Source organism: Rhinopithecus bieti, unplaced genomic scaffold (assembly GCF_001698545.2).
Source record: "Rhinopithecus bieti isolate Rb0 unplaced genomic scaffold, ASM169854v2 scaffold_24392, whole genome shotgun sequence".
Classification (NCBI taxonomy): domain Eukaryota; kingdom Metazoa; phylum Chordata; class Mammalia; order Primates; family Cercopithecidae; genus Rhinopithecus; species Rhinopithecus bieti.
The window spans coordinates 5,216,236-5,228,792 of record NW_016812542.1 but is presented as its reverse complement, the minus strand read 5'-3'; the positions used below and the strand labels follow the sequence as shown (position 1 = coordinate 5,228,792).

Sequence of the window (12,557 nt, the reverse complement as noted above, 5' to 3'; positions counted from 1 at the left end):
ATTCCTGTGTAGCCATGTTCATTTCTGACAAAATGGTATTTGTGAAATTATTCACTTAAAAACTTGTAAGTAAAACAATACTATAAAAGCTTCCCGTTTATTTCCATGCCTTGGTAGAAAGAAGAGGGGTGTCATTATCCATTCACACCCTTTGAGTTATTTTAGGACTACAGCAGTGAGCCCTATAATTTTAAGAATTGTTTTCTGTGCTGTGGAGAGGTAGGAAAAGAATAACATAGTTTTTGAGGGGTAAATCACTAACCAAAGTCCTGTCCTAATACCACACACACACAAACACACCATCTGTAATGCTTAAATCCAGTAGATTTGTTTTTCTTCCCTCTTTCCGTTATTGATTCCAGGTGAACACTTTTTTTTTTTTTTTGAGATGGAGTCTCGCTCTGTCCCCCAGGTTGGAGAAAGCTCCGCCTCTCGGGTTCATGCCATTCTCCTGCCTCAGCCTCCCGAGTAGCTGGGACTACAGGCGCCCGCCACCGCGCCCGGTTAATTTTTTGTATTTTTAGTAGAGACAGGATTTCACCGTGGTCTGGATCTCCTGACCTCATGATCCGCCTGCCTCGGCCTCCCAAAGTGCTGGGATTACAGACGTGAGCCACTGCGCCTGGCTAACACTTTTTAGCATAGAAGAAAGTGGCCAATCTGACATTCAAAACTTTTTTTTGTTTGTTTAGTACATTATGTGAATGTTTAGTGAGCCCATGGATGAAATTGTTTAGAATGTTGAGTGTGAGTCGGGAGCGATGGCTGAGGCCTGTAATCCCAGCACTTTGGGAGGCCAAGGTGGGCGGATCACTAGATGGAGAGATGGAGACTATCCTGGCCAACATGGTGAAACCCTGTCTCTACTAAAAATACAAAAATTAGCTGGACATGGTGGCGTGCGCCTGTAGTCCCAGCTACGTGGGAGGCTGGAGCAGGAGAATCGCTTGAACCCAGGAGTTGGAGGTTGCAGTGAGCTGAGATTGTGCCACTGCACTCCAGCCCGGGTGACAGAGCAAGACTCTGTCTCAAAAAAATAAAAAAAATTAAAAAAACAAAAAAATAGGCTGGGCGCGGTGACTCACACCTGTAATCCCAGCACTCTGGGAGGCTGATGCAGGTGGATCCCCTGAGGTCAGGAGTTTGAGATCAGGCTGGCCAACATGGCAAAACCCCGTCTTTTTTAAAAAAAAAAAAAAAAAAAAAAAAAAAAAAAAAAAAGCTGGATGTGGTGGCAGGCACTTGTAATCTGAGCCACTTGGGAGGCTAAGGCAGGAGAATTGCTTGAACCCGGAGGCAGAGGTTGCAGTGAGCCGAGATCTGACAGAACAAGACTTAGAACGAGATTGTCTCAAAAAATAAAAAATGGAGTGTTGAATGTGGAGCATTTTTGCCTCATAGTCAGATCTAGATAACAGTTGCCCATAATAGGTTAATTTTCTTGAACTCTTCCTAAGTATGGAAGTTATAGTGAATAAAGGGAGAGAGAGTCCTTTTAATGATGCTTTGTGGGTTGTAACATTTTAGAAACATGTCGCTTATATACTTAAAAAGGCAATGTAGTTTTATGGTTTAAAGGCACTTAAGTATTTATACAATCAAGGAGTTGAAAGGAGTAAGTATTTAAAAGGTACCCTTTTGTAAGCATTGCATCTACAGTAAAGGTAGATATTTGTGAGTGACTTACTCTGTGCCAAGTATGTTTTAGGAAGTGATACACATTCATTGTAAAAAGTTTAAAAACATAGGAGGAAAGTATGGCAAAATAAAATCACTCCTGATCCTTCCACCTGTTATTTCTGTCTCTCAGGGCTATTTTTATGCATACATTCACAAATTGAAAGTGTACTCTTCTTCAATGATATATACATCATTGCATCTTGGGTTTTTATTACTAATCATATGAGCATTTGCCATATCATTGAATAGTTTTGAAAATGCGATTTCTAATGACTGTGGCTATCCATTTTTTTTTTTTTTGAGACAGAGTCTGGCTGTGTCGCCCAGGCTGGAGTGCAGTGGCGCGATCTCGGCTCACTGTTAGCTCCGCCTCCCGGTTTCATGCCATTCTCCCGCCTCAGCCTCCGAGTAGCTGGGACTACAGGCGCCCGCCACCACGCCCGGCTAATTTTTTGTATTTTAGTAGAGACGGGGTTTCACCGTGTTAGCCAAGATGGTCTCGATCTCCTGACCTCGTGATCCGCCCGCCTCGGCCTCCCAAAGTGCTGGGATTACAGGCTTGAGCCACCGCGCCCGGCCTGGCTATCCATTTTTATAGCCAGACCTTATTTTTATTTCTTCTATTGTAGAATGTTTAGGTCGATTCTAGTTTTTTATTATAATACTATGATGAACATTCCTTGTATGTAAATTTTCACACCTATTTCTGATTTTTGAAATAGTTATTAGGGAGAGAAGAATTGAAGAACATATACTTAGGAAAAACAGGTGTACAGTGAAGGAATTATTGCAAAAGGGTGAAGGTAGAGTGTAAGTTAAATTTTGGGAAGCTTGAGAAAAGTTGATACACTGTTCCAGTGGAACAGAGGCCTCAATCTTGCATCATCATGTTTTCTAAATGTCTTAAGGGATTGCTCTGCCTTTGTGGGATGATGTGATTATGGCATGATGATGATATTAAATCACCTGTAAGTCCTAGTTTCTCAAGTAAAGGTTAAAATTAGCGTCTGTATGTTAATAACATTAGATATAAAACCATATCGTGTTTTTTTTTTTTTTTTTTTTTTTGAGACAGTCTGGCTCTGTCGCCCAGGCTGGAGTGCAGTGGCGTGATCTCGGCTCACTGCAAGCTCCGCCTCCCGGGTTTATGCCATTCTCCTGCCTCAGCCTCCCGAGTAGCTGGGACTACAGGCGCCCGCCATCTCGCCCGGCTAATTTTTTTTATTTTTTAGTAGAGACGGGGTTTCACCGGGTTAGCCAGGATGGTCTCGACCTCCTGACCTCGTGATCCGCCCGTCTCGGCCTCCCAAAGTGCTGGGATTACAGGCTTGAGCCACCGCGCCCGGCATTGTGTGTATTTTTAATTGTGGTTTGGAACAAAATAATAAAGCTCTTCTTATTTATTCTAAAAAACTACAGGGCATGATTGTCTTATATCTGCAAAGTCCTTACAGAACCAAGCTGACCTTGAGACTAACTAGTAGGAGATAGGAACCACATATATAGTATCTGAATTTGTGTTCATCCACTTAGTGCAATTTATGTAATTCAGCTCAATTTGTATTTTCCTAATCACTCATACTTTTGTGTCTCCAATAGAAAGTACATTGGATACATAAAGGGGATTAATTTAGATGACGAACAGGTTTTATTCCCCTCTGCATGCTTTCATTAAACATACTCTAAATACTCAACTGAGGACTTGTTACAAAATAGAAGGCAATGTTCTATACTACTTTTTGTAAAAAACAAAATATTTGTTTCTCTCAGTTGTTATTGGTGTTTAGTTTGTCTCATAATTTTTTCTTTTTCTTTTTCTTTTTTTTTGAGACGGAGTCTTGCTCTGTCACCCAGGCTGGAGTGCAGTGGCACGATCTCGGCTCACTGCAATGTCTGCCTCCCAGGTCCAAGCGATTCTCCTGCCTCTGCCTCCTGAGTAGCTGGGATTACAGGCATATGTCACCACGTCGGCTAATTTTTGTATTTTTAGTAAGGACGGGGTTTCACTATGTTGGCCAAGCTGGTCTTGAACTCCTAACCTCAAGTGATCTATCTGCCTCGGCCTCCCAGAGTGCTGGGATTACAGGCGTGAGCCACTATACCTAGCCGTAAGTCTTTTTTTTTTTTTCTTTCTTTTTTTTGAGACGGAGTCTCGCTCTGTGGCCCAGGCTGGAGCGCAGTGGCCGGATCTCAGCTCACTGCAAGCTCCGCCTCCCAGGTTTACGCCATTCTCCTGCCTCAGCCTCCCGAGTAGCTGGGACTACAGGCGCCCGCCACCTCGCCCGGCTAGTTTTTTGTATTTTTTAGTAGAGACGGGGTTTCACCGTGTTAGCCAGGATGATCTCGATCTCCTGACCTCGTGATCCGCCCGTCTCGGCCTCCCAAAGTGCTGGGATTACAGGCTTGAGCCACCGCGCCCGGTGCCGTAAGTCTTAAATAAGGTACCTTATTTAAGGCACCACCGCACCTGACCAACTTTTTTCAGAATGTAAATGCTTAACTATTAGGAATATAATAGTTAACTTTTCTGCATCAAATCAATGTATAGGTTTAAGTAGAATGAGCAGAATATTTAATATTTATAGGGCGCTATTACCAGTGGTAGATTTACTACTTGTTAACAAGTAATGAGTCAGTATTTTTAAATAGTATATCATTTTTCTTAACTATTAGAAATAAAATGTATCATTTTGTCGCTTTGTACTTTCTTTTGTTCTTCCGCCCGTCTCTGTATTTCTGCAAATGTGAGGAGGAAAGGGGCCAATCTCATTAGTGAGATTCTATGGTAGTAACTGTGCCCATAGTGTCAGTGCTTCAGGAAGGTTGTTATTTCCATGTATCTCATTCCAAATATAGCTGCTATAACACACCCCAGAGGGTTACTTTTGGAACTTTTACAAAGGTTTTTCATGAGGTTTGTGGATCCTCTTATGAAAGAGTAGTACTTACTTGAAATTCATATTAGCTTCAGTGGCAACATTTTGTTGTGTTAATAGCTTAGAATAAAACTAAAAGAAAACCAAAGTAAGAAGAGAGATGCATTTTTGGTCAGAACCAAAGTTATTGCTGTGGGCTACCAGTTGATCTTTGCCTTGCGAGTTAGAATTTGTAGGGCTATACTGTGGTAAATGGAAACCCTAGTGAGGAAGGCTACTTTAGTTAAATGACCTGTTTTCTCAATTCAGGTGATATCTTTGGATGATAACTTTGCTAGTTATATCTGAAACTATACAGTTGTAAAATCTAGAAAACATATTGGGTTCCCTATTTTTTAAATTCCAAACACTTTTAAAAAATGAGATTTTTTAATATGGAAAATTGTTTTGGGAGCTTATAATGGGCCTTTCTAACAATATGGACCTTCCATTAACTGACAGTTGCAAGCAGAAATAATTCCAAGTAGTTTATTGAGAATGCCTTGAGACTGTTATGGTCTGTTGTAACCTGATGATGTCAGCAATGAAAATCAAAGCAACACCCCTGTTAAAATTTTAAAATGTTTTAAACCTTTATAGATGTATGTATATGGTTGGTAACTGCAGACTTGTCTTTATTTTATTTAGATTTTAAAATTATAGGCCTGTTGTCTACATAAATAGTTGTAAAATGTACCTTACAAAATCCACTGAAACTCTGCAAGATTAAAAAGGGAAGGAATTTATCAGTACAGTTGTTATTTCTAGTGTTTGCAGAAGCCAAACCTGACCACAGACACTAAGGACAAGGAGTACAAACCCCATGATATTCCCCAGAGGCAGTCTGTGCAGCCTTCGGAAACGTGCCCCCCAGCCCGACGAGCAAAACGCATGAGAGCAGAGGTAAGAGCCTCATGAGGTTAATTTAGAAGGAATTCTCAAGCCCTGATACCAGTGGCTGTCTGACACTGGATTTCTCTCATGTGTATGCTCTTTGTAGTTTTGAACCTTGTTAATCTCACAAAGGGATGCTGTTTGTATTCCAACCTTTACACTTGGGTGAATTGTACCATCAAAGGGGTAAGGAATCGAAGAAGTCTTTCTAAGTTTATGCTGCCTGTACAGACTGCTGCTTGTTACCAATCAAGGCCTTAGGAAGAATTGATATTCTGTGTTCCTACTTGGATTGCCCATTACCCTCACAAAGTTGGGCAATGTTTTTTTTGTTTGTTTGTTTGGTTTTTTTTGAGACGGAGTCTCGCTCTGTCGCCCGGGCTGGAGTGCAGTGGCCGGATCTCAGCTCACGGCAAGCTCCGCCTTCCGGGTTTACGCCATTCTCCTGCCTCAGCCTCCGCAGTAGCTGGGACTATAGGCGCCCGCCACCTCGCCCGGCTAGATTTTGTATTTTTTTTAGTAGAGACGGGGTTTCACCGTGTTAGCCAGGATGGTCTCGATCTCCTGACCTCGTGATCCGCCCGTCTCGGCCTCCCAAAGTACTGGGATTACAGGCTTGAGCCACCGTGCCCGGCCAAAGCTGGGCAATGTTTAATGGGGATTAAGGCTAGAAAACATGAAGATTAGGAGGTTTTTTAAACACAGTGGTTAGAAGACAGTTAAAGCCATTTTTCTCAGACTTCTTTTTGTTTTTTAGAGACAGAATCTTGCTCTGTTGCCCGGGCTGGAATGCAGGGGCGCGATCTTGGCTCACTGCAACCTCCGCCTCCCAGATTCCAGCAATTCTCCTGCCTCAGCCTCCCCAGTAGCTGGGACTACAGGCGTGTGCCACCACGCCCAGCTAATTTGTTTTGTATTTTTAGTAGAGACGGGTTTCACTGTGTTAGCCAGGATGGTCTCAATCTCTTGATCTCATGATCCACCCATTGTGGCCTCCCAAAGTGCTGGGATTACAGGCGTGAGCCACCGCGCCTGGCCTCTTCTTCTTTTTAGAGATGGTCTCGCTCTGTTACCTAGACTGGAATACAGTGGCATGATCATAGCTTACTGCAACTTTGAACTCCCAGGCTCAGGTGATAACTGTCACCTCAGCCTCCCGAGTAGCTGGAACTACAGATGCATGCCACGCATGCCTAACTAATTTTGTGTGTGTGTGTGTGTGTGTGTGTGTGTGTGTGTGTGTGTGTGTGATGGAGTCTCGCTCTGTTGCCCAGGTTGGAGTGCAGTGGCGCGATCTCAGCTCAGTGCAAGCTCCACCTCCCGGGTTTATGCCATTCTCCTGCCTCAGCCTCCCGAGTGTGCAACACCTAGCTAATTTTTGTATTTCTAGTTAGAGATGGGGTTTTGCTGTGATGGCCAGGCTGATCTCAAACTCCTGGCCTCAAGTGATCCACTCACCTCGGCCTCCCCAAATACTGGGATTACAGGTGTGAGCCACCTCACTCAGCCACAATTTGTTCTTGATCCTTTGACTTTCCCTATTTTGTTTTTTTTGAAATGGAGTCTTGCTCTGTCACCCAGGCTGAAGTGCAATGGCATGATCTCAGCTCACTGCAGCCTCTGTCTCCTGGGTTCAAGCAATTCTCCTGCCTCAGCCTCCCAAGTAGCTGGGACTACAGGTGCATGCCACCATGCCCGGTCAATTTTTGTAATTTTAGTAGAGACAGGGTTTCACTGTTAGCCACTGTCAAGCCAGGTTTCACTTGAACTCCTAAACTCAAGTGATCTGCCTGCCTTGGCCTCCCAAAGTGCTGCGATTACAGGTGTGAGCCACTGTGCCTGGCCAACTTTTCCCTTTTTTAAAATTTCTCATCCATGCTTTAATAGTAGTTTCAAAGGTGAGCTTTCTTCCTTAGGAAGAGAGAGAAGTATGTTTTGAATGCCCTGTTAATAGAGGCAATTGGTAGGATATAGTCATCTTGAGATTTCAGTTGGATTTTTAAAGATTATATCTTCTTAAAGGAAATATTCATATATATGACAATTTTTTTAGGCCATGAATGTTAAAATAGAACCCGAGGAGACAACAGAAGCCAGAACTCATAATCTGAGACGTCGAATGGGTTGTCCAACTCCAAAATGTGAAAATGGTAAGAAAATTTATCAGTGAATAGGAAAGAAAAGTAAATAAAGTAAAATAACTATTCATAAGTAAACATTATAAGCTGAAAAGTCAATGGAAAAAATTAAAAGTAAACATTAGAGCAGCTATTACACTGGGTTGGGCTTTGAGAAATAAAATCTTAATATATCAACAATGTCCTTGTTGTCATAATTAACTGACTAGTGGGAGAGAGAAACAGAAAATATATGTATGCATATTAGGAGTGTGGATGAGTTTCTCAGCTGTAGTGAGGTGCTACTTTGAAATTTGATTCAATGCAGTTACTTGAAGTAATTTGTGAAAAACATAGGTGCCTTTGACCGAATGTCTAATAGATTTATTTCAGGCAAGGCAAACAGACATGTTCCTAAATCTGAATTGTAGTTAATTGCTTGCCTGGCTGTCACTTGATGTAAGTCACTGAGAGGTGGATTTGAGATTCTCTTAAGAGAAATCTTATATAGGAGGCACATACAAATTAAGAAGTTAATAAAATTTGCTCCACCTAGGGATTAGTGAGCTAGTGGAAAGGCAGCACAATATAGTGGAAAGTACAATATAAAGTAATACAGTAATCTTGGCACAACCGCTAACTAGTTATGTAACCTTAGAGATGTTTCTTGACTTACTTTAACATCAGTTTTCTTACCTTTGAAATGGGTTTATTGTGAAGAATTAAATACTTATGGGGAGCATTGAGCACAATGCCTACCACATGATAGTTCAGTAATCGATAGCCAGTGTTTTTGCCAAACTTCTTAGTCTTCAGAAGCAGGAATTTGGAGACCAGGAGGATGACCAGGAAGTCATCTTAGATCATGGAGAGATAATGTGCTATATGGAGGAGGTATAGTTGGTGAACTGTCGGTCTCTTATAGTCATGGCCAAGAGGAATTTGATTTCATCAGTATATGATATGTCTTGGTCTTAAGAAAACTTTAGTTCCTATTTTGAAAGCATACAAACCTGAGAGACATCTTCAGAAGTAACCTACATCCTGAAATTTAAATGGCACAAGAGTTTGCATTTTATCATGAAGTAATCAGCATTTGAGCCCTTGAATAAAGTATACTGGGTGCTATTGCTACTAAAATGAAAACACACATGAAATTGTGTTTGTGTACGGTATGTGCTTTGGGAGGGAGATGATGAGTTGAGGGAGGAAGTGGAAAAAAGCATTGTACAGAAAGAGCTAATTTTGGATTGCCTCCTACAGAGAAAGAAATGAAGAGTAGCATCAAGCAAGAACCTATTGAGAGGAAAGATTATATTGTAGAAAATGAGAAGGAAAAGCCCAAGAGTCGATCTAAAAAGGCCACCAATGCTGTGAGTGACGTCTTCCTTTCTCTTTATTCTTTCCTCTTTTCCTTCTTCCCTTCTTTTCTTTAATCCCCTTTACCCCCAAGTTTAAACTTAAATTTGTGCTTTAAATAAGATTGTTTAACTTAGTGTCTGACAATAAAAATATCTTTTGAAGTCAGTTTTGTAGTATTAGTTAATAAATGAGGAACGAGGAAATACATGATCGTACTATAAAGATGGTAGTAACATCTGGAGGAGGCATTGACTGCCATTTTCTAGAATACATTCAGTTTTAGCACTGAATAATAATGAACTGTAATCTAGCTCATTATACGTAGAATTGCTCATAATTCACTAGTTCCCTTCTACATGAGCTAAAGGCTAGCTCAAAAATCCAAGTTAGTGTTTTCCAACTTTCCAGCTAGCAAAGGGAAGGAAGGAAATGGAAAAAAGGAACAAAAAAGGGAAAGGAAGAAGGAAGAGCAAGGAAGGAATGAAAAGGAAGTAGAGAAGGAAGGAAGAGAAAGAAAAGGAACAAAGGAAAGCAGTTGGGAGTAGGGAGGAGGGCATGGCAGAGTTAGAGGGCTGGGAGGTGTTTATTCTGTGGAAAACTTTTATTAAAAGTAAAGCCTAATGGCATTAGAAAGGATCTGGTTCTTCTCTACCCACTTCTGAGACCCTGAAACAGTGCTTTTTTTCATGGAACTAGAAATTATTCTAATTGAATGTTCTCTCCATAAATGTCACCTTCTGCCTCACCCCCTCTCCCCAATACAATCAGAAAACTGACAGAGCTAGATTTTTATTTGCTACAGTAAATATACTGAAACAGTTAGACTCCCCATTTAGTTGAATTCTCAGCATTCTAGTATTGAGTAATAGTTTGCTATGGCTGCCATAAGGATGTGCCACAGACTGAGTGGCTTAAACAACAGAAATTTATTTTTTCACAGTTGTATAGGCTGGGAAATTTGAGATCAAGTTGTTGGCGGGGTTGATTTCTTCTGAGCCCTCTTTCCTTGGCTGTAGATGGCTTTCACATGGTCTTTCTTCTGTACATATCTTTGTCCTTATAAGGACACCAGTCATATTGGATGATTACCTCTGTAAGGACTCATTTCCAAATATAGTCACATTCTGAGGTACCGAGGGTTAGGACTTCAACATATGAGTTTTTGGGGGAATACAGTGTCCCTGATAAAAAGTAATAACTATGCTTTATCACTGGGCATTAGGGGAACTTCTTAACCATGACCCCTTAATTAGAATTAAAAGTGGTAGTTTATTTTTATTTTTTTAGGGACGACTGGAGTGCAGTGACACAATCATAGCTACTGCTACCTTGAACTCCTGGGCTCAGGGAATCCTCTTGCCCCAGCCTCTTAAGTAGCTGGGACCACAGGTGTGCACCACCATGCCCAGCTAATTTTTCTTTTTAAAATTTCTTGTAGACAGTGTCTCGCCATATTGCCTAGGCTGGTCTCAAACTCCTGGCTTCAAGCAGTCCCACCAGGGCCCCAAAAAGTGTTGGGATTACAGGCTTAAGCCACTGTGCCAGGAACTTGAAAACAGTTTTGTTTTAAATATGGAAAAATTATACTTTCCTTCATAAATTATACTTTTGGTTAGGTTGGTAATTTATTACCTGGTATCTTTTTTTTCTCTTTTTTTTCTGAGGCAGGGTCTCTGTCACCCAGGCTAGAGTGCAACGGTGCGATAAGGGCTCACTCCAACCTTGACCTATGAGGCTCAAGCAGTCCTCCTGCCTCAACTCCCCAAGTAGTTGGGACTACAGGCGTGTGCCACCACACTTGGCCTGTAACCTTAGCATCTTGTTGTTTTGAAACCTACTAAAAACTTTACATAACAAACTTTAAACATATGACAATTGAGAAAGCTAGGAGATTCCACATTATATTTGGGTATGCATGAGGTATTGTGAAATACCCTTCATAGAAAGTGAAGCATTTTTATTTAAAATATCCTTTATAGAGGTTGAAGCATTTGTAGCAGGATGTAGAGACTAGATTATGCCTCAGATCCATTTCATTTCTAGAATTTTAGAAAATCAAATAATAGATTCATGTTCCTTTGTTCTGTACCCATTTTTATTGCTACAGGTGGATCTGTATGTCTGTCTCTTATGTGGCAGTGGCAATGATGAAGACCGGCTACTGTTGTGTGATGGCTGTGATGACAGTTACCATACCTTTTGCTTGATCCCACCGCTCCATGATGTTCCCAAGGGAGACTGGAGGTGTCCTAAGTGTTTGGCTCAGGTAATAATTAATGGTAGAGGTAACACTAGAAAATTTTTTTAGGGCATTTTTCTTTACCTTTGAGTTTTATTTATTTTTTATTTTATTTTTAGACAAGGACTAACTTTGTTGCCCCGGTTGGAGTGCAGTGGCACAAACATGGCTCACTGCAGTCTCAACCTCCCTGGCTCAAGCAGTTCTCCCACCTCAGCCCCCCAAGTAGCTGGAACTACAGGCCCATGCCATGATGCCTGGCTGATTTTTGTATTTTTTGTACAGAGGGGTTTCACCATGATGCCCAGGGTTGATCTCGAACTCCTGAGCTCAAATAATCCTCCTACCTTGGCCTTCCAAATTGCTGGGATTACAGGTCTGAGCCACCTCACTTGGCCTGCCTTTGAGTTTTAGATTTGGCAGTCGACAGTAATGAGGTCTATGAAGAAAACTGGGATGGACCTGAATAGGAAAGAGGTCTTAGAAGTGAGTTCCACAATGTATGTGGGTAGTTAAGAGGCAGAAAATAATTTGTAATAACTATCTTTTTTTTTTATTCTTATAAAAAGCATTACATGCTCTTTGCAAGAATTATTAAAACACTAAACAACTTAAAAAGTAGAGCTATGCTTTCACAGTGCATACATAACCACTGTTAATGTCTTGGTGTATATTCATCCAGCCTTTTTTCTATTTTAAACAAATGGAGCTACATTATATAAGTAATTTTAGTAATCTGCTTTTTTCATTTATAGAGACATTTTCATATAGCACTGTGATTACTGATGTTTTTAAATAGTGCATGCTGTCATTGGTAAAATCTGAAAAGGATCTACGATTATCTTTTGATTATTTTTTTTTTTTTTTTTTTGAGCCAGGATCTCACTCTGTCACCCAGGTTGGAGTACAGTGGAGTGCAGTGGTGTGATCTCAGCTCACTGCAACCTCCGCGTCCCCAGCTCAAGTGATCCTCCCATCTCAGCCTCCCAGGTAGCTGGGACTATAGGCTTGCACCACCATGCCCAGCTAATTTTTGTATTTTTTAGTAGAGACAGGGTTTTGCCACGTTGTCCATGCTGGTATCAAACTCCTGAGCTCAGGTGATCCGCCTGCCTGGGCCTCCCAAAGGACTGAATTACAGGTGTGAGCCATCACGTCCAGCCATTAGGATTATTTTGTATTAATATTATGTAGCAGTCAGTCTATTACCCTTGTTAGGGTTGAATTATAATAGTAAGGAGGTTTAAGTATGGCATGGATGTAAAGGTTTGAGTGCTTTTCCATGTAGCTATGTTACAACATAAGGATGTCTCCATCAATGGGAGGTTATTAAGCATGGGACAGGGCAGG

The 12,557-nt window shown here is 41.2% G+C and overlaps 1 protein-coding gene across 1 annotated transcript in view; it reads left to right on the top strand.

Moving 5' to 3' along the window:
- Nucleotides 1–12,557, top strand: part of KDM5B (lysine demethylase 5B) — a 57,404-nt gene that overhangs the window by 5,516 nt on the left and 39,331 nt on the right. The window contains exons 5-8 of the mRNA XM_017896446.1: nucleotides 5,364–5,498; nucleotides 7,543–7,639; nucleotides 8,870–8,979; nucleotides 11,076–11,234. Of these exons, the coding sequence (XP_017751935.1) occupies nucleotides 5,364–5,498; nucleotides 7,543–7,639; nucleotides 8,870–8,979; nucleotides 11,076–11,234 (501 nt within the window). The remainder of the gene's footprint in view (nucleotides 1–5,363; nucleotides 5,499–7,542; nucleotides 7,640–8,869; nucleotides 8,980–11,075; nucleotides 11,235–12,557) is intronic.